This window comes from Dendronephthya gigantea, unplaced genomic scaffold (genome assembly GCF_004324835.1).
Source record: "Dendronephthya gigantea isolate DGI-Jeju-01 unplaced genomic scaffold, DenGig_1.0 000042F, whole genome shotgun sequence".
NCBI lineage: Eukaryota > Metazoa > Cnidaria > Anthozoa > Malacalcyonacea > Nephtheidae > Dendronephthya > Dendronephthya gigantea.
In genome coordinates, this window is record NW_021163052.1 from 494,814 (window position 1) to 519,392 (window position 24,579).

At 36.5% G+C, this 24,579-nt stretch overlaps 3 protein-coding genes across 7 annotated transcripts; 2 read left to right on the forward strand and 1 right to left on the reverse strand.

The window, feature by feature from the left end:
• The first annotated feature begins 419 nt into the window (after positions 1–419).
• Positions 420–11,920, forward strand: LOC114526902. Of its 4 annotated transcripts, none has more exons than XM_028548437.1 (16): positions 420–1,078; positions 1,204–1,312; positions 1,423–1,643; positions 2,450–2,499; positions 2,704–2,788; positions 2,867–3,052; positions 3,138–3,283; positions 3,361–3,469; positions 3,630–3,713; positions 3,833–4,013; positions 4,124–4,213; positions 4,360–4,428; positions 4,513–4,582; positions 4,683–4,751; positions 4,827–5,014; positions 5,432–6,185. In XM_028548437.1, exons 1-16 carry the CDS (start codon positions 590–592, stop codon positions 6,103–6,105), a joined length of 2,820 nt encoding a protein of 939 aa, XP_028404238.1. In that variant the 5' UTR covers positions 420–589; the 3' UTR covers positions 6,106–6,185. The 4 variants fall into 4 exon arrangements, with proteins under 4 accessions (XP_028404238.1, XP_028404239.1, XP_028404240.1 ...); XM_028548438.1 differs by having other exon boundaries at positions 4,827–4,978; XM_028548439.1 differs by lacking the exons at positions 4,827–5,014; positions 5,432–6,185 and adding an exon at positions 11,724–11,920.
• On the reverse strand, positions 10,434–12,942 carry LOC114526903 (highly divergent homeobox-like). 2 transcript variants are annotated; one of them, XM_028548441.1, is made up of 3 exons: positions 12,688–12,942; positions 12,175–12,334; positions 10,434–10,554 (listed from the first exon to the last, which is right to left on the reverse strand). In XM_028548441.1, exons 1-3 carry the CDS (start codon positions 12,844–12,846, stop codon positions 10,547–10,549), a joined length of 327 nt encoding a protein of 108 aa, XP_028404242.1. In that variant the 5' UTR covers positions 12,847–12,942; the 3' UTR covers positions 10,434–10,546. The 2 variants fall into 2 exon arrangements, 1 of the variants encoding a protein (XP_028404242.1); XR_003687374.1 differs by lacking the exon at positions 12,688–12,942 and having other exon boundaries at positions 10,434–10,565; positions 12,175–12,638.
• A 5,470-nt stretch (positions 12,943–18,412) lies between these two features.
• On the forward strand, positions 18,413–24,221 carry LOC114527012. The gene is made up of 7 exons (XM_028548573.1): positions 18,413–18,564; positions 19,275–19,340; positions 20,027–20,328; positions 20,689–21,031; positions 21,349–21,606; positions 22,840–23,088; positions 23,779–24,221. The coding sequence occupies exons 1-7, from the start codon at positions 18,492–18,494 to the stop codon at positions 23,943–23,945; spliced, it is 1,458 nt and encodes a 485-aa protein (XP_028404374.1). The 5' UTR covers positions 18,413–18,491; the 3' UTR covers positions 23,946–24,221.
• Positions 24,222–24,579: the final 358 nt, after the last annotated feature.

Sequence of the window (24,579 nt, forward strand, 5' to 3'; positions counted from 1 at the left end):
TATCACTCAGATGGTGATATTTTCAACCGTATGAAATACAGAGATCACCGTGCGGTTTAAAGCAATTGAAAATCCAGCTTTCGTACAATCGACCCCAGATTGATAAATGCTAGCATGCAATGCTGTTCAGTTGACCAAGTTCTCTCTCGAACCGTTTCTTTAAAGAACGGCAATCGACTGAGACAGACGGTTACTATAGCAAACAATTTGAATAAGCGGCTTCCCAAAATAGACATCTTTTGATTTTCAGGTAATATTAAAAAGGCATATTACAACACATCTTGTGCATAAAAAAAGAGTGTGGTGAAACTTATGCTTTTTTTGATAAAAAGAAAAGCAATAGAGCAAATTCAGTAATGCCGGGTCAAGTTTTCTTTGTAAACACCCGAACTTGCATGGCTTCCCTAAAATGGCACCCGTTCCGCGTGTTCTAAATCACATATAATGAGAATTCTAAGTTTTAGAACATCGGATATATGTGACATGGGATGATCATCTGAGCCATCTAACACGTTCGCTGTTTGCTGTACTGGGAACGAGCTATTTGTTATTATTGTGTATTATAAATTCTAAATAGAAGTTCGCCAAAATGGCGGATTCTTGCAAGCGTTTTAAGGCATGCAAAATTCGCGTTAATACGCAGTCAACAAAGGGAAAAAAAACTACAAGACATGTGCGTTTAAATTCAAAGAACTATTGCAAGATTTCTCAGGAGTCAAGTTCGAGTAAGCAGAAGTCTTTCACAACGGGAATGGAAGAAGAACATGTTGATGGTTCAAATATCGACGATATAAATAGCAGCCATGAAAGTGATGACCAAGCTTTTTCTAGTCTTTCACGATATCACTTGCGCCGGGTGAAAGAGTATCACAGTTGGGAAGATGTGAGGGGGTCTCTTTTGCAAGCACGCATTGAGGAAGAAGCTTTTTGTGACGAAAGTATAATGTGCATCGAGTGCCATAACAACTTCGCTGTTTGTCGCTGCGTGGATTGTGGTCCTAGACAGTTGTTTTGCATCAACTGCGCGAAAACTATCCACGAACAACGCAACGTCTTTCACCTACTTGAAATTTTCAAGGTGCGTGTGATGTTTTTGGCGTAAAATATAAATATTTCAATATCTTTTATATGTATATTACATATTCAGAACTGACCCTACCCCAGACCCAACTGTTTAAAAATTAATGTTGCTTATTTTCTCAGGATGGTTGTTTTGTTCCTTTATTTGTTAATCATGGTGTTTTGACTCTTGATCACCAAAGAAATTGTCCAACTGCACAAGCACAAAACATTATTTGTATTGATGAAAAAGGTGGGTTTATTGGTACTGTGGATTTGATAACTGTATTCAAGTTTGTTTTCAGTCCTAAAATAATTGTGAGAAAAGTTCTGTAAGTTTCTCCTTTGGTGCATTTTTATTAGGGCATCAACACTTGAAATGGATCAACTTTTGTAACTGTGAAGATGCTGCAGTTACACTTGTAAAGTTCCAATTATGGCCAGGATCAGCTGTTAGACCTCAGGTTGCATTTCATTTTAAGTTGGTTACACTTGCTGAGACACTTCTATTGGAATGCCATGTATCGTTAAAGAAATTTTGTGATGTGTTGGGCCTCAATAAGTCCAATATGCTTCCTGTTTGGGTATGTTATTTTGTTGTACATTTGAAGCTGAGTAATTCCATGCTATTTCAACATCATTCAGAACAAATTCTTGACACCTAACCTTTCCAAATACTTTATGTTTATATATTTTCTAAATAGACAATTCTTGATTAAAATATATAATAATATAGCATACTGCATACCAAGTATAAATTATTATATACTGTGTAATATTTATCTGTGTGAAAATGACATGGGATTAACTATATAAACTCTAAATGCTCTAAATGACAATAACTTGACTGTTTTATTAACACTTTGATGCTTGGAATCTCCATTGGACAAGTAAAATCATATAGGGTTAGCCAGAGTAAAATACTAGAGTCATGCCATGGGCATTAAATAGATAAAGAAAATAACTATAATTTATTACATATTATTGATTCCAGCTTTAATGAGATATTTCAATTTGTTTGATATATAAGACATTAAATTATATTTGCCTACTAATTATGATGTTAGTTTGGTTGCCAGCTAACTAGTATAGTAACTATAAAGTCTACTAAGTGCAGATACTCATGTTCCGAGCAAAGTTTAAAATTTCATAATTAGTGGACGTGCAAATATACACTTATTTACATATCACACAAATTGGAATGTCTCGTTAGCAAACCATGAAATGAAGTGAGAAACTAGAAAATAAGTTATAATACATGTGAAACATATTAAAGATTTCTTTTGTGTTATAAAATAATCAATGTTATGTCATATATGGTACACTTTAATTATATACCATAGATAAATAAATTTATTCATACATTATATATTTTTTTTGGTTTTCTAAGGTTAAGAATCTCTATAAAATATTGAATGATGATTCTTTTGATGAATTTAGGTAGGGGCGTATTTTGGTTAACTGCATGACACAGTACTGTTCTTGTCAAATATTTTATTTTATTGTTTTTGCAACTTTTTATGATAAATTTTAAACTTCAATTCTATATATATATATATATATATATATTATATATATATATATATATATATATATATATATATATATATTTACAATACCAACAATAATATTTTATTTATGTAGATATCACCAACATTTGTTCAAAACAATGAAACAATTTGTCTTGCAACAAAAACCTGACAATGTTTGCCCGTTATGTCCTTTGCAGGTATAGAACTCCACAGGTATTTTTTCTTTTATGTCACATTCTCCTTTTTGTATTTAACATATTGTGATAATTTTGTAGAGTGAAACTGATACTGACAAGAATGTTGCCATTGAGTGCATGGATGGATGTTTTGGGCTTGTGAGAAAAAAGTCTGCTGGTGCGAATCTTTTACCTGCCAGACACAATGGTACATTTTTTGCCAATCAGGATGATGTCGATAGCTTTGTTGATGACAACTCAAAGAAGGCAAAGCAAGCCCCTACTGTAAGTGGTTACTGGTGATTGTACTGTAAAAAGTAGTTTTGTTGAATATTATCATTATTATAGAAGAATCCACTGTTTTTCCTAGGATTGCAATGAATTTAAATCTGGTGAGGTTAGTAACATGTTACGATCCAAAGGAAGAAATAAGCTTTTTGACGAGAAGGGAGTGTTTGGTAGAGTATGCAGACATGAATACCCAAGGGGATTTATGAGTATCAAACATGGAGAAAGGTGAGCAAACAGTCATCAAATTAAAGTGCAAGTGTACATGTTGATAGTAATTTAGTGCAACATACTGTATATTTTAGGATAGCATATTCAGTGTATGAGGTTAAAAAGCTTCTGTGTCATTATGATGAGGATACTGATGTTAAAATAATGTATGACATTGCATGTACTTTGTCTGCCCACCTAAAGGTAAGGTATAGGCATAGCTGCCTGATTACAGTTTAAATTCTAAGAAGAAGTAAAGTTCTGTCATTTGGAGATGTAATCTCATGTGCAATTTTACATGTATTGAATATTTATTATATATGAATTTCAATATCCATTTGCATATATATTTTATTTTTGATAGAAAAACGAAGAGCATACCATTCTTGGACGCATTGACTTGGCAATTCCTGTTTTCCATGCATATGGACATAAATCTTCTTGCCAGGTCAATATATGGTTTAGAAGTTGTCGGTTTTGTTATCAAAAATTTAATTGTCATTCTTAGGTGCAGTCATGCAGTATGTCGCATGTTGTTATTTATCTCAGAATTGTCCCGAAATGTAGGTTGCTTTTGGTCCTAGAAGAAAGGAGGGATTTGGCCTTACTGACGGTGAAGGAATTGAAAGACTTTGGTCTTACCTCAGAGGATTTTCATCAATGACAAAGGAAATGACAGCTGGTCGAAGGGTTGACGTATTAACAGATGCGCTTCTTCACCATGCAAGACATCGTCTTCTACAGTTTGGCTAGTTGAATATTTCTGCCTTGGTGGATTTATGCCACCAATATCATTACAGTATTGGTAATTTTTTGCGACTATATATTTGTAATTCAATGCTTGATTTTTCCCCACAGGTCCGGCATTGTTGTCTAAAATGCAAAAAACAAAGAAACTAATGGAAAACTCAGTAGTACAGTTGGAGGAGATCTTTTCAGATTTAAAAGGTAGAACATCTTATCTAACATTTGATAGTATTAAACAGTTATTGGATGAGGCTTTTGTATATGCGGAAAATTTCAATGTAAGTGTTAGTATCATAGTGCTGTCATAGGTCGAATTACGTTATAATAGAAAAGTCTTTCAATTTCAGTTTCCTATGGTACTGATGTAATTAACTCTTGGATGAAAGCAGAAGAGAATATGTTGTTAATGAGAGGCAGTATGTACCAATTATAACGTAAGGAAATACCGTGTTCATTTGTAACAAGACGTGTAATATTATCATAAACTGTTGATGTTGTAGAGAGAAAACCATCGCCCATGTCGTGGGAGGCTAAATACGTACAGAACTTAGTTTTCTTGCAGGAACTGAGGTTAGACTGATAATGATATATTTTGTGCATTTCCTGGCTGATTGTTCATTTATTTTTAATTAACAAAATATTTTCTAATACTTATAATGGTATGCTACAGACAAGGCATTGCTTCAACAGAAGCTGAAAATCATGAAACCATAAACGAGCTTGTAAAGAGGAAGAAAGCGTAAGTATTGGAACTAGCGACCGAATAGAATTGTTTTTGGTGTTAAAAGTCATATATACCTTTATGTAACTTCAGGATTTTAAAAATTGTCATGGGAATTGAAAAAAGCTACAAGGTTCACCCAAGATGGAGAATGGGCGAGGAGAAATTCAACGTGGCAGCATTGTCTGTTCTTCGGGATAGGCGAAACCAAGCATTAGAAAAATTATACTCACTTGCAGTCGAACGTATGTTCTTATTAAATTTGAAGCGAAAATATGCAGGTATTTTTTTTTGCTATAACTCAAATTGTGATCGTTTGATGATCCAAGAATTATGCTTGGTTGTTTAGTTTAGGTTGGCACCATATAATTATCAATTAAGCGGACTAGTGATTCAATATAAACTGCCTTTTATTCAAAATGAAGGCAAAACAAAATAATGTAAACATTAAAAAGGCTTGCGTCGCGTAGACGCGTACGACCCCTTTAGTAGTCATATGTTATAATGGAAGTTAAGTTCGTATGCTAATACTGCAATGGTAAAACTGTTTTAAGTTTTCAACATGTTTATTCACGGTGTGCCGTATCCTATGAATCGACATTACTTTCATTTGTAATGATGAGCTTTAATTTAAAATGGGAATTCCCACTCTAAGTTTGACATGACTCATTCGTTTGTGTTTTTTTATCGATTAATAGACGGCCAAGCAATTGCAGAGAAAGTTTCTAAGCAGATAACACAAAGGACGAATTCTGCTAAAGTAGTTGTTGAAAAGTACAACGCTAGCCTTGCTGCTTGGAAAGACAATGTAACTGGGTTGCCAGAAGAGCTAGAGTTTGACAAGGTAAAAGATCCAGAATCCGACCTATATAAGGATTTCAGAGAAAGCACTTTGAGTGAGGATCAAGTTCCATATTCTGTGAAGAAAAGCGCAATAGATTTGCATAATTTCATCGAAAGATGCAAGGAGGAAACAAGTTATTTGAAAACTGAAATGTGTAGGCTTGTTACGTATCACCAAACCCAAAAGTCAAGTTTTTTAGAATGGCTGAAGGACAACAATGACTCGTCATCAACCGTACTCATTCGAGGAATTCGGTGCATACTTCAAAGAAAGATTCTGGAAGAGGAAAACAAACTAATTGTTCTTGGTGCAACGTTTGGCAATCACCTACCAGATAATGTATCATCGTCCATTCCAAAAATCGAATGGAGTCATGAAAGCACCATGCCCTCTACCAAACACGTTTTCGAGAACTTGGATCAACTAGATGACCAAAGGGAACAGAGTGAAGAACAGGACGATGAGATATTGTCAATTTTAGACAGTTCAGATGACGAGGTTGAAGATGAATCTGAAATGGATTTCTAAATAAATGCAAAGCTCTCTGTATCATTTTGCATGATGTTTGATGTACATAATAGGTTTTTTAATTATATATCTTGTCTATACAATCTGATTTATTTTTGTGCACAAGCATAGTCTCCGTCTAATGTGTGGAAACATGCATGTTTTAATTTATTAAAAGAAAAATTAAAAAATTATATAACAACAAATATTAAATTAAATTATTAAAACAATTGAAATAATTTGTCCCTCGCATATTACGCTTTAGTATAAATTTCCAGGTGACTATTGATTTTTCCTGCATCCTCATTGCTCAAAATTCACTGTGTTTGAAGTGATAGTCTCTTGTTGGTGAATATAGCTCTGTTGTTTTTTAAATAAGAAATTTGAATAATATTCTTGTATGTTTGCTTGGTGACATCAATAATTAAATTAGCTTGTGTAAGTGCACCACCTAAGTATTTTTAAAATACAGCAAGTTTAATGCAGTGTTAAATACTTACGTGGGGTACCTACAAGTTAAATTAATTAAGAAATTTGAAGTAATTATTATGTTGATTCAACTGTGTATCATTTTTGGTGATAAGAATAGATGTGCAAAGTTTCAAACAGTAATTACTTCGTGAAGTTTGAGTTCAATCACGCATGATCTGCTCTGACACCCTATAATTGCACCTAAGTTAGAAAAGCTAATATTTTTTCATCGCGCACTTCCATTCTCTCAATTGATCTGAAATTTTAACTGTGTATAATTTTTTGTGATACAAATAGTTGTGCAAAGTTTCAAGCAGTAATTCCTTCGTGAAGTTATAATTCAAGCACGCATGATCTGCTCTGACACCCTATATTAATTACACCCCTAAGTTAGAAAAGCTGAGCCTATTCTTTCATCGCGCACTTCCATTCTCTCAATTGAGCTGAAATTTTAACTGTGCAGAATTTTTTGTGATACAAATAGTTGTGCAAAGTTTCAAGCAGTAATTCCTTCGTGAAGTTTGAATTCAATCACGCATGATCTGCTCTGACACCCTATAATTACACTTAAGTTAGAAAAGCTAAGCCTATTTTTTCATCGTACACTTCCAATCTCTCAATTGATCTGAAATTTTAACTGTGTATCATCTTTTGTGATACGAATAATTGTGCAAAGTTTCAAGCAGTAATTCCTTCGTGAAGTTATAATTCAAGCACGCATGATCTGCTCTGACACCCTATATTAATTACACCCCTAAGTTAGAAAAGCTGAGCCTATTCTTTCATCGCGCACTTCCATTCTCTCAATTGAGCTGAAATTTTAACTGTGCAGAATTTTTTGTGATACAAATAGTTGTGCAAAGTTTCAAGCAGTAATTCCTTCGTGAAGTTTGAATTCAATCACGCATGATCTGCTCTGACACCCTATAATTACACTTAAGTTAGAAAAGCTAAGCCTATTTTTTCATCGTACACTTCCAATCTCTCAATTGATCTGAAATTTTAACTGTGTATCATCTTCTGTGATACGAATAATTGTGCAAAGTTTCAAGCAGTAATTCCTTCGTGAAGTTTGAATTCAAGCACGCATGATCTGCTCTGACACCCTATATTAAATTACACCCTAAGTTAGAAAAGCTGAGCCTATTCTTTCATCGCGCACTTCCATTCTCTCAATTGAGCTGAAATTTTAACTGTGCAGAATTTTTGTGATACAAATAGTTGTGCAAAGTTTCAAGCAGTAATTCCTTCGTGAAGTTTGAATTCTATCACGCATGATCTGCTCTGACACCCTATAATTACACTTAAGTTAGAAAAGCTAAGCCTATTTTTTCATCGTACACTTCCAATCTCTCAATTGATCTGAAATTTTAACTGTGTATCATCTTCTGTGATACGAATAATTGTGCAAAGTTTCAAGCAGTAATTCCTTCGTGAAGTTAGAATTCAAGCACGCATGATCTGCTCTGACACCCTATATTAATTACACCCCTAAGTTAGAAAAGCTGAGCCTATTCTTTCATCGCCCACTTCCAATCGTTTAATTGAGCTGAAATTTTAACTGTGTAGAATTTTTTGTGATACAAATAGTTGTGCAAAGTTTCAAGCAGTAATTCCTTCGTGAAGTTTGAATTCTATCACGCATGATCTGCTCTGACACCCTATAATTACACCTAAGTTAGAAAAGCTAAGCCTATTTTTTCATCGTACACTTCCAATCTCTCAATTGATCTGAAATTTTAACTGTGTATCATCTTCTGTGATACGAATAATTGTGCAAAGTTTCAAGCAGTAATTCCTTCGTGAAGTTAGAATTCAAGCACGCATGATCTGCTCTGACACCCTATATTAATTACACCCCTAAGTTAGAAAAGCTGAGCCTATTCTTTCATCGCCTACTTCCAATCGCTCAATTGAGCTGAAATTTTAACTGTGTAGAATTTTTGTGATACAAATAGTTGTGCAAAGTTTCAAGCAGTAATTCCTTCGTGAAGTTTGAATTCAATTACGCATGATCTGCTCTGACACCTTATAATTACACCTAAGTTAGAAAAGCTAAGCCTATTTTTTCATCGTACACTTCCAATCTCTCAATTGATCTGAAATTTTAACTCTCTACAGTAATTGAACATCATTATGAGATGGTTTTGCACAAATAGAGAACTAAAGCAAAGAACTGTGAGTTATTGAGAAATTCATGATGATTGGACGTGAACTAGAAGAGACTTACGCCTGTATTCAAAAAGCTCACTCACACTCATACTCATCGAGTGTGACATATAAATTTCGTTAATGCTGATCAATGAGAAAGTTTTTTTCTGAACAGATGGAAAGATATAAGGTAAATCACTGAAAATCAAGCCCCTGTTCGGCTGGAAATACCGCCATTGAAACGTTATGAGAAGATTAAGATCTCCCACTCAATGAGTTTGAGTGTTAGTGAGCTTTTAGAATACAGGCGGGCAGTTCCTGGGTAAGAACCTATTTTAGATGGATATAAACATCGTAGTGTAACATGAGATCTGTTCTAATTTGAAACTAAAGGGGCCTTTTCAAACCATGCATGTACACCTTTCATAGTTGGTAACGGAAAATGCGACTACCAGGATTCCATTAGACTGCAGTTGTTGGTTTGGTCCGGTTTGCACATAAATTAATACATTCTAGCAGCCGAAAGAAATAGCGGGCAATGTGATAGAATTTTTGTCGGAAACTTTTTGAGGTAACAGCTTTCAAATAGATAAGGCAAAATAATTTGATGACTTCACATTTCAAAAATACGCTCTCTCTTTGGAAGTGTTGGTGAGGGAGGTGTGTGGGAAGGGTGTGGTTGAGGGAGGGGGGGGGGGGCGACGGCTCGTCACAATATTTTTGTCAATGATTGTATTTACTACTCCATTATGACCAAACAAAAGTCCCTTAAACATATAAATTATAAATTAGCTATATTTTAGTTCATCAATACAAAATAAATAATTAAAAGCCATGGTAAGATATCAATCTACAAGCAGTACACACGTGTAGGCAATCCTCTCTCACACAAGCGATCATTATTTTGGAAATAAGTGTGGTTTATACAAAACACTTACTATATTTCTCGTTGAACAGATTCTGGACATCGGCACGGGTATGTTGTTTCTTCCGCCGGGCGATCTGTGGAATTAATGTGACTAGTTTACTACATGTACACTACAGCAACTATGACACCAACAATACAGTATCAACAAAAGTAGTACAAACAAAACACACTGGAAACTCCAGGTAATATATATAGTCAATCAATTTTCCAAATGCTCCATTGCATTGTATTTAAAATTGTAAGGTACAAACTTAATAAATTACCGTAAATTACCGTATATTACTGGGCTTCTACATGTCAACTTTTAATAAAGTAGGAATTTGAATGTTTCAACATTTTAATAAAATTGAAAATTGATTATTATGTATAAAATTGAATTTCTGAATTGGTAAAACGCCTATTTTGTTTGGAGTCACTATTGTATGATAGGCATAAGCTAAATTAATCTAAAGTACATTTTAATAAATTACCAAAGAATTCCATGAACTTTATTGCCACTGCTTCGTTTGCATGAGAAACTGAACACCTTTGTTTGAACCATGCTGATTGATGTTCCCACTTGGTTCTATCATCACAACAGCCACCTCGCATCCCAGGTTTCCAGATAAGAAATCTTTAAAAAAAAGTCTTCATAAATTGAATTGAAATTTACCACTTGGGTCTCCTCACCATCTTGAGAAGCAATGCAAGCAGTGAATTAATTGACCATATTCCTTATTCTTCATCTACTTTACATACCTCTTTCATGAGATTTTTTTTTGTCTTGGTAATGTGTTTTCGTCTTTCGTCTTCTCCAGTTCTAGTGGACGTATTCTGTCAACCTGCTTGGCTTTGCTCTTCCAATCATTCTTTTCTTCAGCACTAAGAGCTTGCCATTGTGACGAAACAAATCTCATTTTCTCCGATTTTGAATCAATAGCCTTGCACAAGTCTATAACATAATGCAGTTAAACATATACATTAACTTCATTGTTATTTTAAACAGATGCAGGGGACACATACATAAATTAGAGGTATAAAACAGATTATACTTAGAATTGCAGCCTGACTCCTTGTATGGCAGATAAAACAGCCAGTTGACTGCTAAATTTTGGTAAGCAAAACTCAATAACAAATAAAATTATGTTCTGTGAGTATCATATTAAATAAAAGTGTTTGAACTTTGGCATATACTAGTCTTGTTATTCCAGGAAATTTGTCATATTTTTTATGTGATGGAGTGTATAATTTGTTTATACAAAAGCCAGTGGCATGGGTTCAAATTCTAGCCGAACATTAAAAGTTTGAGAATCGTTGAGGAAGGTACTCCAACTGATTGCAAAAAGCTGTAAATGTTTAAGCCTCCATGTCCCCTCCAGGGGTTAATGAAAAATTGCAGACAAAGTCACAGAAAACTATGAGTAGGAATATGCACATATGGTTCTTGTTCTGCTGAATAATAAATAACATTTATGACATTTATTCAAGAATCATTCTATATTTCAAGGTACCATATTTTCTCAATTTAGCCCCCAGGGGCCTATATTACATACCTTAACTACCTACTATATCTAAAGTGTGGGGCTATGTGTTACCAAAACCATTAGAGGAATTTGAAGAGTCCTTTCTGGAATTTGAAAGTCAGAAAGATATTTTTCATATCAGGCAACAGTGAAAGAATGCAATACAGAACAAATTGCAATATAACATGAATTTTTGTAATTGAGCCAAGGATAGTGATTTACAGAACAGCCAATTTCAATCACTTTCCACAAACATTTGATGCAAAGTGTGAACATGCACAAGTCAAATTCAGAAACCTTTTGTAACTGAAGGCTCTAATAATTTGTACTAGTGATTCAATCAAGTGCAAGTGATTTTAAACTGCATTTCTTCATTGTAAACATCATAATAGCATGAATGATTTTAGTACTATACAACTGTCTTTGTAACTTCTGGTCTGGATAAGACACTCTTAGATTTCACTGGTAAATATTGGTAGATGTTGTACTGTAGGGCTTTAAGGCTTATATCTTTCTGATGGTTTCTGAGAGGGCAGGCCCAAAAAATAGGCACCAGTCACTGTTTATTGACAGATAAAATTTTGCAGGTTCACTGGCAGATTCACTCACTTACTGGACATACTTGTGATCAGAGTAAAAAAGCAAAAACAATTGATTAAAAAGCTATGTAGTAGAAACAATATTTTTCATATATAAGATGTATTAGACTAGCTGGGTACCTACAATAATGCAATTAATGACATTTAACAAAAAGCAACAAGCTGTTATTTTATAACAACAGTAATTTGAATTTTATAACAACAGTATTTTGTAATAACTTAAAAATGTTAACAGTTGATCAAAGCATTATCAAAGCATTCACGACTGGTAACTTTTATACATAGTTAATCAGACATAATGGAATAACGACCAACATTATTTTGAGGCCTGTGAGGGGAGGGTTGCTAGAGGGCAGAAACTGCTGGAGGAGCGTTAAATAAAGGATGGATAAGGGTATATGACATTTTTGCTGATGATAAGGAAGCATTTAATATTTACCTGAACTTAGCATGCTTGATGAAAATATGTTGTAGCCAGATGCTACTCTTTTAAGTGGAGGACCTATTCTTAGTACATTGTCATCTGAATCTTCATGCTTGTTTTCTTCTGTCCTACTTTCACCTAGCTTTCTCTTCCTTTTTTCATTTCCAATCCATTTCTACACAAAATTTCAGTATCAACTGTGAAATACAGTTTACAACTTTACACCTACCCAGGTGGTACTATATGTATAATACTCGGAAATTTAAAAACGCCAAAGATAAAGTATCTGACTCTTGGTTCACATAATACTGACAACAGTGACAGTCCTTATAAACTTTATAAAGCCTTTATTAGTTTATAAACTTTCAGTCGCCATTTTGAAAATGCAAATTATTTATTTAGACGTCAAAATCGCAAATGTCTAATAACAATTTTGGCTCATATACATACTTTGAACTTCATGTCAAGTTCCAATCAATACAAGGCATCCTATATTTATATATTTTAAGGTATTTTGGAAGTACATACCTTTACTTGGTCGTAGGTTGCCCCAGCTTGTTCAGCAGCTCTCAGTATTATTTCCTGCATATGTTTTGCCGTCGTGTTCATTCCATTGTCATAAAACGCCCTAAGAATGATCTTTTGATCATCCGTCAAATTGTTGTAGCTTCTAAAATTAGTGGCCATCAGCAATATTTAGAAATTTTGACGAGTCCAAGAGGTAAGCGCAATATACAGTGGGCAAGAATGCGCGTGAGAATGTATACACGCTCGTATATGCATGCTAATTGTGCGCTTACAAAATAACTCGTTCCCAGTACAGCAAACAGCGAACGTGTTAGATGGCTCAGATGATCATCCCATGTCACATATATCCGATGTTCTAAAACTTAGAATTCTCAATATATGTGATTTAGAACACGCGGAACGGGTGAAAATGGACATCTTTCGATCTTCGAGTAATATTGAAAAGGCATCTTAATCGTGAATTGCGGTGAAACGTTTTGACAAAAAGAAAAGCAATAACACCCGAACTTGCTGCATGCATGGTTTTCCTATAATGGACATATTTAAATTTTCAGGTGATATTACTGAAAAGCCATCAAAACATCTCCTTAATTCAGCGTCAATTGCGGTTAAAATTCGTTACACGAAAGAGGCGGTCTGTTTTGAGTGGCGTTACAACGACCTCTGTCAAATTTCATTATTTAAATTTGAAAATATTGGTCCTCTTTGCGTTCGCCTTCAAGACTAGACAGAATATGGTGTTGGCCTTGACATATATGTGTATTTTGCCAATACTGTCAGTCGATCAAACGGTACCTAAGCTATTTATAAAACGTGATTTATGATAGGGATATTGCGGTTGAGGAAGCAATAACTAGATAGTCAAATTCCAATACAAATTAACATGAATTGGAGAAAATTTGGACAGTTGTGTTATAGTCAGTCAGATGCGTATTTCGAATTTCAGCTCAGCGAGGCAACCGTTTATGAGTGCGATAATCCATAATTGGAAGAAGTCGAGGAGGCATAGTATATCCGTTGTTTTTAAAATATGTCCCTCTGTTAAAAGGCTGTATATTTGAATATGCACTCCACACTAATTCATAGCGATTAGTTATGGCCCTGCAGAAAGGTAGAAAGGTTTTAATATCGAAATAACTGGAACTTGTGATGTATCAACCAGTACGCCGATCAGACTATCCTGGTTCGGAAACCTCCCAGCCATGCAGGAAATCTTTACGGCTTCCAACTGTATATTTGAATACTGGGCAAATTTCGTTCTGTTCCAGTTCTCGAATTCTCGAGTATATATTTTTTTAATATTTAAAACAAGTTTAATCGCTTTTTAACGATAATGCTGTTTCTATTTGCGGTTTTTGGTCGAATAATATGATGATGGTTGCTGTGTCGAGCAGTGCAGAATTTGGTTCAGGGTTCAACGCTACTGTTACTGTTCACATTTCGTTTTCAAATTCCTGCGGTTGAATGATGTGGTTTCATACACTCTCATGAGTCATGAGGGTATATCGTGAACACGCAGCTCTGCGTAATCATTAGAATATGGTATAAGAGGCGGTCAATAATAAACATGGTTCCAGTTGAAAGCGAACATCAATCAGAAAAGAAACTTGGCATCGTATACGACCTTTGTACTGGTTTCGGCGGCCGAGATCTGATATCCTCTCGTTGTTCAGACGCTCTATTCAATGTGATATTTAGCTTTATCAATTGGAAGTCATATCTGCATATCTGTACCTCGCTAAAGGTCTGGGGCCGGTTGTTCGAAAGGCGTTTAGCTTAAACGGTGGATAAGTTCAAAATGTAAAACGAAACTATATATTTATTGAACAACTGAGCTGAAATATGTCAATGTAAATAGCTTAATTGTCAATGGAAGTACATATTTAATGCATAAGATGCAGGTTCAGTCAGTTCACAAGATGTATGAGAGGAATTTTAAACTTTGGCTTATCAAGCTAAACGCCTTTCGAACAACCTGCCTCTGGAGCCGGTTGTATCAACCCCGTTTAGCTTAAACGGTGGTTAAGTTCAAAATAGAAAGCAAGTCTATCGTTTTATTCAACAAGCAAACTAAATGTTTTTAACCTTAATACAAAGATACCGTTTACAACTACATAATTCAGTGCATAACATCCAAGTTGACTCATTCAAGGGAGATGTAAGAGTGTTATTTAATTTTGACTTATCCACCGTTTAAGCTAAACGGGCTTGATACAACCGGGCCCAGTTCACATGATCTAATTTTATCGAGTCCAATTCACTTCTGCCGGATGTTTTATAGTGCGTTGACTTGCATTGCGTGCACGGAGAGCAAATCCAGTAAACCCAATGAAGTACCTTTTTACCAGTACACACTACTTTCCATACGTCAGAAGTCAATTGGATACGCAAAATTGGATCGTGTGAACCTTAATGCGATAAACGAAATAACGTTTCCTCTCACAGGCCACGTTTTTCCCTATTCATCATCAAGTTTCATTTAGGCCAAATACATTTGGCATCATGCGCAATTGTCAATCCTGGAGCTTGGAGGAAGGGAAGACTATCGCTTCCCATCTGGGGCTGATTTTACGAAGGTCGGATAGCGCTACCAACCTGATATCGTTTTTTTCAATCGCTTTGAAATCGCCCGTTGTTGGCTGTAACTTTGATTGAATCTTAGTATTCCTAAATCGAGGATCCTCTTTAGTAATTGTTGGCTCCAAAAATGAAGTTTTAACACTTTCGAGCATTTTTAGAACGGTTGAGAAAAAGTCACTATCTGGTGGATAGCGCTATCCAGCTTTCATACAACTGGCCCCTGAATCTAGCCTCGCGTGTATTGTCCACGTCATCTTCTTTGTGCATGTTCTCCGCCAGGAGATAGAGAAATGTAAACAGCTGCAAGTGTAGAGCTCCCAGATCTCACGAGACAGAAGTCGGTCCTCCCAAGTTTCAACCTTCATTATACTATGGAAGAGGTCACAAAGAGATGAACAATTTAGGTCTAGATCCAACATTTTCTCAATACACCGAACGCCTTTCGAGACTTTTAGCTGAGTGCTTACGATACACTTCAAGCTGCAAACGGCAAAATTCATTTCGAGTCTTTCCAGTCTAGAAAACTGAAGCATTATATTACGTTCAAACATATATTAACTATATACTAAAACAAAGAATGGCTGAGGCGTGTATGCCGAATTGGTTTGTTGCAGCCGGTTTAATTTTGGCCAAGACAAAGTGCTGTAGTAGGTTGAAATGCGAACATTTAACCTAAGCCTTTTTACTATAAGCTTATGAACTGTCCATAAAGCCGTATATAGTAATTGACCATGCATTTGCTTGCGCTGTTGTAGACTTACTGCAAACTTAGACGAAGTGGAATAAAACCTGATTGACAAAACGTGATGAATGTGATTCTAAGTGCAATGGAAAAAAATATAAATACTTTGACATTATAAACTTTAGCAGAGAGATTAACTTGTTCGTGATAATTTTAGCTGTGTCTTAAAAAACTATAAAAATTACGATGAATTGGTGCTTTGTAAAGATCTGTAACCCCATCCAATTTCGTCAGATCCAATTCACTTCTGAAGGATGGTTTATAGTCCGTTGTCTTGTAATGTATATGGACAATAATTCAACTAAAACCAATGCAGTATTGCTTTATCAATAACAAACTACATTTCGTATGTCAGAAGTGAATTGGATCGCGTAAACGCACCTTCACTCATTCAGATCAGTACTTTGAACTCAATGCGCATTTTTTAAATTCCTCGCACAAGGGCTGTCACAGATATTGGCAAGAAGACGCATCGAATTTTCCCGACCTTTGGAAGGTTTGCAAAAGCTTACGTCACAGGTGCAGAGACCGCAAAATCAACATCTTGCAAACAACCTCGAATGCCTTGTTCCCAAGGCCCGGCGAATATGTCACGCCTAATACGACTGCAACGATTGTGAGCGGTATCCCTTGAACAGTAGCCGCGAGCATGCACTATAAGGTAAATTCATTCATTCGGCTTTTTTTGTGCTATCAAAATCATTACCGGGAAAGAGGATTCGTTGCGATATTGGCATGTTAGACAGCAAGTCTGGCAAAAGTCCCGATTATTGCCAGACTAAAAGGCCTGTACCGAACTTGCTACACAGCTTGACCCAATACAACTGTTCAGGATATTTCGCTACTCATCGCCTTAGCCAGCTACACCACGACTTGAAACGAAATTCAATTATTAAAATGAATTCTGTGTCGAAAGTCTTTCAAAAGCATTTGAGAGTTAGCAGAACTGATTGCTGTCAGCTATCATTCACCCGCTTAATGCATTAGCTAAACAGGGAATCCCTTTCCGTTTTTTTCAACGGTTTTCCCAACGAAGAATATATGCAAATGATTATTGTTTCAACCGAATCCAAGAGGCACTTGATGTAATAAAAGTTACAAGATGGGTGTTTATACATAAGTTATTCTCTGCCAGCTTTAACTTTGAAATACGATTGCAAGTTTGCTGTTCGCAAATAGTTCGCGTTCTCAAAAAAATCTCGACCTTCCTAATAACCCGACTAAGCACACATAATGTTGTTTGATCGCAAAATCGACTCAGCAATTTCGCTTCAAAAGATATTCAAGTTCAGATCCAAGGATCAATATGAACTGTAGCTCTATGTAAATTCGCGGTCAAGGATCGTTGAAAATGAAGTGGATTATTTTCACCTCGATATGCACACTTCCTGTCCGATATAGCAAATTCATGGCATCATTGCCCAGTTCAAGGCCTGACTCACTGAAAAATCAAGGCCTCTCGAACGCATGCGGTTGAAACTGTAACCTATTTCGTTTTCATGTCAAGTTACGAGACAAATTTCAGCTTCCATGCAAGTCAACGAAGCTCGCGTTGCTCTTCAGAGCAAAGTTTCTTTTATCAAATCAATTTCATGCAGATTTTCCAGACGATAAATTATACTTTGTCATCTAAGTTCAAAATGATGGTTATATAAACACACTTCACCCACGAAGGGCTCTTTTTTTTTACTCAGGCGTTTTAGGTGTTGGGCAAATATACGTTATAAGTACACTTTCTCTGGTACAGTCTTATTCACGTCATTGGCGATAATTTGAGACATACATATAGTGATCTTAGACTTGGCAACGAGCTTTTATTGATTCTAAGGCGAAAATGACCAATCTCCAAGGCTTGCTTTTCGAAGTAACGATTTTGCACATTGCCAATTTTATCGAAAGAAACAAGCAATGACAAAACATGTTATTGAACGAATTGTTCGAAAGAACATTTGCTATATAATAATATATTTTGTTCAAACGGCAAACTGAAAATATTTAAGCGAACAACAGGCTTCGACGTCCCACGCTTTCCTTCAAAAACAACTAACAGTCTTGCATTGCGAATTTTCAGACTGTTTTTGCCCCATACTCACGAAATCATATCAATGCAATATTTCATGAAAAAAATCGATTTTCACAAGCATCACCTAATACGTTAAAATCGAAGGAGCTCATTCGTTATGTTTAACGGTTTCGGCTCGTAAACAAACAGGGTTCGACCAAGCCAAATCCGTCACAAAACCGCAACGATCCCAAAACTGGCGATAGCTCCTCAATATCCAAGCGTCACTTCACAAGTCAATCAAGACAAGTGCATGTATGTAACGAGATTTCGTTGTGACGCGGACAGCAAGGACGGTTCGTCAAAGGCGGTTTCCACGCAAACAGCGAGTATAAAATCACGCAGCTTCGAGACTTAGCATCACTCGTTCATGAAGACTTGGTAGAAGAGCTTCAAAAAGCAACGGAACTTTACAACAAGATGCTGCGTTTGTTTGTCCTAACGCTTAGCGTTCTCGGCGCTGTAGCCTACACTGTGGACTATGAATTGGAAGGTAAGAAAGTAATCCTTGATAGCTTGGTTTGAGTTTTAAGATGTCCCTGGTCACAAAACATGCTTTAAAACGTTCCAGTTCTTATTCGCGTATAAAGTTTGAAGGGACGTATGTTGTCCTCGATGGTGACCTCGCAATGGTCAAATTAATGTATAGTATAGCTACCTTGATTCCTTGAATTGGCCGTTATACAACTATAATTCAGTCTTCGCTTTAGCTGAAAAGTCCTGGCGCTATTTGTGCGTATGTCGAAATTAAAAGGCGAACTTATATATTTATGATTTGCGAATTTTTACATAGCGCTCAATATTATCCAAGTAAAGTTTGCAACTGCATGGCAAGGAACATTTATGCTGGAAACCGCAACCGCTAACCTTTTTAATGAAAAAATGTTGATATTAAAGCATTCAGAGCTTGTTCTGTCTATAGATATAAGCGTATATCGCTTTGGCTTGCAATAGTCAGCTATAAAAATCGAGAATGCTGTGGTGAAACTAATTGATCGAAAACTGCAGTAATCCTCCCTAAAAATTGTCGAATTAAACACCGTATAATATTAATAATTGGCGTGTATCTCAAGGACATTTGGAAAACAGGCAAATATATAGTTGCAGATATTGTCTGTGATATTGAAAAACCCGACCATACATAGTGTGATGCAATGCGGTCTAATATCCTTTGATTGACAACCGCTTTTTCATTCAATATAGATTTGGATAGAATGTGGGCTCGGGGAGTCCCAGGAGTCGATAACGGAGGTGGTGGAAGTTCCTCAGGTATGTTCGGAGTGTTTTACCGCATACAATAGCTATGAGGATGAATTATCCCCCCTTCCCAAAGGGGAGTGAGATCCGGTACTATGTATTGCCCCCGTATTGTGATGACCATTGGTGACCATGGGGGGGGGGGGGGGTGAATTTAAGTGGTTGGTGTACCTGAAATGTTTATAATATTCTGCAGCAAAGGAGAAGCCATTGAAACAAAATTGTACATATTTGCAACCAACCACAAAGTCAACACACAGCGAAACACTACCTCACAATTATTAGTTATGTGCAGACGAGCGTCGTTTTCGAACGTTTTCAAAATCGTTTTTGTCTATTTTAATGTTTAGACGCTCTGTCTACACAATCCAAGGAAAAATATGCTTAAAATGTTATATTAGCTTCAATTTCAATGTTGTAAATTGATATTTTGGTATTTGAAATCGCTTTGGCAAGAACTTTTTTCACAATTATCAATTACAAATTGCTTTTTGAAACCGTTTTGACATGAAAAGGAATGTGAAAACGCCCGTTATCATGTGCACAAGTTTCGAGTTTGAGTTGAGCACTACAGAGATCTATGACGTCAAATAAAACCCCAATAAAATTGTAATCGTCGTCATTGTATATTGTATATATAATCTTTTCGATCTACTGTACTCTTCCTTACAGTGCTAACGCTCAGCTTAACTTTTTAGACTGTAAGAGAGACATGTGGATTCTTTGGGACAATTCATGGTCTGTGGGGGTCGCGACGTTTCAATCAAAAGTCAGACCGTTTCTTAAAGAACTCATAGCCAGTCCACAGCTAAATGTTGGTCCAGGCGGAACCCATATTGGCATCATAACATTCAGTACACAAAAACAAACAAAAGTGCTGTTGGAGATGGGAGAAAAGCAAACGAAGGAGGAACTTGAAAGCTTTCTTGATAGCTTGCAATACAACCAAATATCTGGTGATGGTACAAGAACTGGAATGGCGTTAAAAATGGCTGATGAGGTGAGCAATATGCAGCAAATTCACTCCGAATTCCTTAAAACTTTTTAGCGCAAAAGATGTATACTTCATGTACTACAGTATTTCATTTCAGAGATAGTGAACTTTAACAACCTCGAGTCACCTCGAAATTTGATACTAAATATCGATAGAAGAGACTGGATAGCTAGCTATAGCTAAATCGATAGTCAAGCGGGAGTTTTCGGAAGAAATGAAGTTGCAGTCATTCAAGTGTCTAAAGTGATTTTTCAAATACAAAACAGCTAAAAACGCTTCAAATTTTAACAACATGACGTGTCGTTTTCAAACTCCTAAGGCCTTGAGAGGTGCATCAAAACTCAAAACAACTTTCATTCCATGTAGAAATTTCCCCTATCAAGCCCAGACAATTACCGAGCAGATGTTGGGGATGTTGTTATGATTTTCACGGATGGTGAACCGATCCGACGTCGCGGGGAGGACACGTTTGGTGCAAAGTACAGTCATAGGAAGTACGGGGAAGGATTGCTTGCCAGTGACAGAGCTAAAAGTTTGAGAGATAAAGACGTCACCGTGGTCGGCCTAGCAGTTGGAACTGAATATACTTTGAGAAAATTTAGAGATGACATTAGGGGTTGGTCAACAGAGGGAAAATATTTTGAAGCAAACAAGGAGACCCTACAAGGCATCATGAGCAAACTCATCAGTGCTTCTTGCATCGACCCGGGTAAGATTAGAGACAATTTAACTCATTTCATTTAGTCAGGTGTTTCTAAACTGAAATAAATAACCCATGCTATATCGCTATTTACAACCGTCTGCATCATGAAAAAAAATAGTGAGTCATTTCTCTAAAATAAATTATGTCCTGATAACAACCCCCTCTAATTACCCCTCTCTCTCTCTTTAACTTCTTCCTCTCTAATAAGCCCTCCCTCTCTCATAACCCCTTCCTCTCTAATAAGCCCTTTCTCCTCACATTAACAATGCCCAATCTCTCACTCGGGGTCCTGACAATGTCTTTTTTGGATGGTGTGATTTTAGGCCAGTGTTTATGCGACACGATCTCCTCGGAAGACAATTACGTAGCCGCAGGACAAACGGCCTTGATACGCTGGGTAGAGCCAAGTCTCAAATGCGAATCAGGTCGTTCGGCGAGTGTGCAAAGCAGAACGGTTAACCCGCCTGTCAGATCCCCCTCGAGGTTTGGTGTTGGCCAGCACCAAATCACATACACCTACGCTTATATGAGAGGAACAAAAGAAACAAAACAAAATTGCTTTGTGAATATCAATGTCAAAGGTCAGTGACGTTTACAGGGTATTCTTTTTTAGAGGTTTAAAGGATCTTAATGTCGAGTGAATTATACACACTTCAAATTCACGCCAGGAACAGTTTATGAAAAAATTAGTCAACTATATAGGTCCTCCGGCAGGAATCGAACTTACCATCAACTAGTTGTTCCCGACTTGAATTTGAAGTATGCATAATTCCACTCGAAATTAACACCCTTTAAACCTCTAGCATTTACCTGCATCGAGTGAAGTGCCAAAAATCAAAATTGATTTATTCTTTTTTTGGGTAAAATATTACATAATATTTGCGTACTCTTCATTGGCTCGCTATCCTGGGTCAGATTGCAACCGGCACTTTATACCTATATCAAAACCTTTCATAAATTTTAACATAACCGTTGCAGACACTGGCTGAAGGTATATTTTTTGGCTATATATGTTTCCATTCTGTTAAAACAAAGTTTTCAATTCATCGGTTGTCATCTAATTACTGAGGGGGGAATATTTTTACATGTAATGGTACAATGAAATGGTAAGCAGCAGTTTTGTCACTTTTGTGTTAAAAAAACTCAAGGAAAATCGACTTGAAAATCTGAAAGATACCTTCTTCAACGTAAAAAATGTAGTGCATTACACCGAGGCGATGAAGAAAAAACAGCCGGCTTAGATGCACCTTCAGGAAACCCTTTTCAGGATTAGATTTAGAAGCATGCTTTGAAGACTTGGTTCATTTCCTCTTTAATTTCGTATCCTTTTGCTGTTGTTTACGCAGCCCGTGCACGATAAAGACAATGGATTTTTGGACGAAGCCCACACACACAACAGAGGCCGGTTATTGCCAAAACGTTTAATAGCAATTTAACCATTTGAGCTAAACTTACCTAAGGCTATGCAATAATCACGATCTGTGCGTCTTTCTCATATTCCGCCCCCGTTGTCCCCGTTGTCCTGAACTGCTTCCGGCGCCTCTGATGAGCTAGCACCTATGAGGGAAGCCGAGTACTAGTTGGCTATCAATCATATAAGACGCGAGAGCGAATGGTATAGTGTTTTATTATATAGCCAGAACTTTACAATAACAAAAGTGTGTATTAAATTCTTACCACAATTTATGACTGTATTACGGGTTGTGACCACTTCTACCCATTGCATCTGAGCTAAAATACAATGAAAAGCTTAGCCTTAGCTTCCGTAAGAAGATACACGAATTATAATCATCTATATTCATTGATCATTTCAGAATGCCAATGTCAGCCTGGGGTTGTTAGGGTTGATGAAGAACTTCCTGCCGGTAGAGACACAGCTAGTGTATCATGGACAATTCCTAGACCAAATTGTCCTGCATCCTTGAGCTCAGTCTCACCACCAGAGGCAAGAAACGGTCGAGGAAACTATGAAATCGGCAAACATGAGGTAACCTACAACTACGTCTACAGCGGTGCTTCTGGAAGCTTCTCACTTGCTTGCAAGGTGGAAATTACTATTAAAGGTAACTTTGAGAATAGCTCTATATCAGTTTTAAAATTGTTCTTCCTAGAGGTCCAGTATAAGGATCATATCTTTTTGATCTAGTGTTGCTAGTTATCATAGGAGGAAACCTAAACTAAACTAACTTTATTTATACTGGATAAATCTATCAGTTCTAAACTGTTCTTCCTAGAGGTCCAGTAAGATCATCTCTTATTGATCCAGTGTAACTACAGGAGGAAACCTAAAATAACTTTATTTATACTGGGTAGGCGGTAGCTCTATCAGTTCTAAACTGTTCTTCCTAGAGGTCCAGTAAGAATCATCTCTTATTGATCCAGTGTTACTACAGGAGGAAACCTAAATAAACTAACTTTATTTATACTGGTAGCTCTATCAGTTCTAAACTGTTCTTCCTAGAGGTCCAGCAAGGATCATCTCTTATTGATCCAGTGTTACTACAGAAGGAAACCTATAAACTGTTAAGGAACTGTATATTATTAATTCAGGGTTACTATACACAAAGGAATTCAAACAAAGCTAACCTTATTGTACTATAATAAATATAATAGATTGACCTCAGTGACGAACCGGCAAGGCAAGAGAGTGCAGTACTTCTGTATTTAAGAATTTCGAAAGTATTCTTAGGACATTGAAAGTTGGGCAACTTGGACAGTTGTTAAAATACTTTAATGTGTTTTACGTTCCGTAGGAAAACGGTGTGGTGGAGTTGGAATGGGCCCCAATCAAGTGTGTTGCTGTGGTACGCTCCACGAACGCAAACCAAATCATGATTGTTGTGGACCGAAGTACTACGATACTCGTTATCAGAATTGCGTCGACTTTTACACATTGGAATCAAACAACATAAACAACTAAGAAACTTTACTGGCCACATAATCAAAGTAAAATGCATGACTAAGATAGTCAAATAGTTAGAAAATATACGTAAAAATAGGGCAGAAACGGTGAAGCACAGTGTATACCTACCTACCTACCTAGCATTTTAGAAATTCTGAGCAGGTGTAGGTGAAAATTTTTGTTAGCATGGGTAAACTTGTTGTAAACTTTAAAAGGGACAAAATCGATGATTTTTTTCTTGGGGATCTTGTAACCGCATTTTTCTGAAGTAATAAAAACGAATTTTGCCTCAAATATTGTCAGTGGTATTTCTTTGCCGAGTGAAAAGTATTGGCTCATAACAATGTGAGGGCCCTCTTACGTAGAAACTGCCCAAATTCCGTATGCCCATATTCCATCTTCCGTATGCCCATAATTTTAGCTCAATATTTAGTAAGGGGCGAAATTTGAGGGTGACGGGGGGGGTATGCTTGCGACACGCCTCGAAATTGGTAGGGCAAAATTTGCAAGGCAATCAAAGATCTTGTAAGGGCAATTAAGATCTCGGTTGATGTAGTCGCGCTTTTGGGAGTTTAGACCTGGGTCAAACGTCGCTCTTCTCATGCGCAGAACCTAATGCAAATGAGCTCAAACAAAGACTTTAACTTCACTT

What these genes read in the sequence shown, in the direction of transcription:
- LOC114526902 (XM_028548437.1), top strand. Translation starts at nt 590, where the DNA reads ATGGCGGATTCTTGCAAGCGTTTTAAGGCATGCAAAATTCGCGTTAAT. An exon ending in CCAATATGCTTCCTGTTTGG is followed by an intron (nt 1,644 to 2,449) that starts GTATGTTATTTT and finishes TGGTTTTCTAAG; the next exon opens with GTTAAGAATCTCTATAAAAT. An exon ending in GACATAAATCTTCTTGCCAG is followed by an intron (nt 3,714 to 3,832) that starts GTCAATATATGG and finishes CCCGAAATGTAG; the next exon opens with GTTGCTTTTGGTCCTAGAAG.
- LOC114526903 (XM_028548441.1), bottom strand. Translation starts at nt 12,846, where the DNA reads ATGGCCACTAATTTTAGAAGCTACAACAATTTGACGGATGATCAAAAG. An exon ending in CAACCTACGACCAAGTAAAG is followed by an intron (nt 12,335 to 12,687) that starts GTATGTACTTCC and finishes AATTTTGTGTAG; the next exon opens with AAATGGATTGGAAATGAAAA.
- LOC114527012 (XM_028548573.1), top strand. Translation starts at nt 18,492, where the DNA reads ATGCTGCGTTTGTTTGTCCTAACGCTTAGCGTTCTCGGCGCTGTAGCC. An exon ending in AGGTGGTGGAAGTTCCTCAG is followed by an intron (nt 19,341 to 20,026) that starts GTATGTTCGGAG and finishes TTAACTTTTTAG; the next exon opens with ACTGTAAGAGAGACATGTGG. An exon ending in GGTGGAAATTACTATTAAAG is followed by an intron (nt 23,089 to 23,778) that starts GTAACTTTGAGA and finishes TACGTTCCGTAG; the next exon opens with GAAAACGGTGTGGTGGAGTT.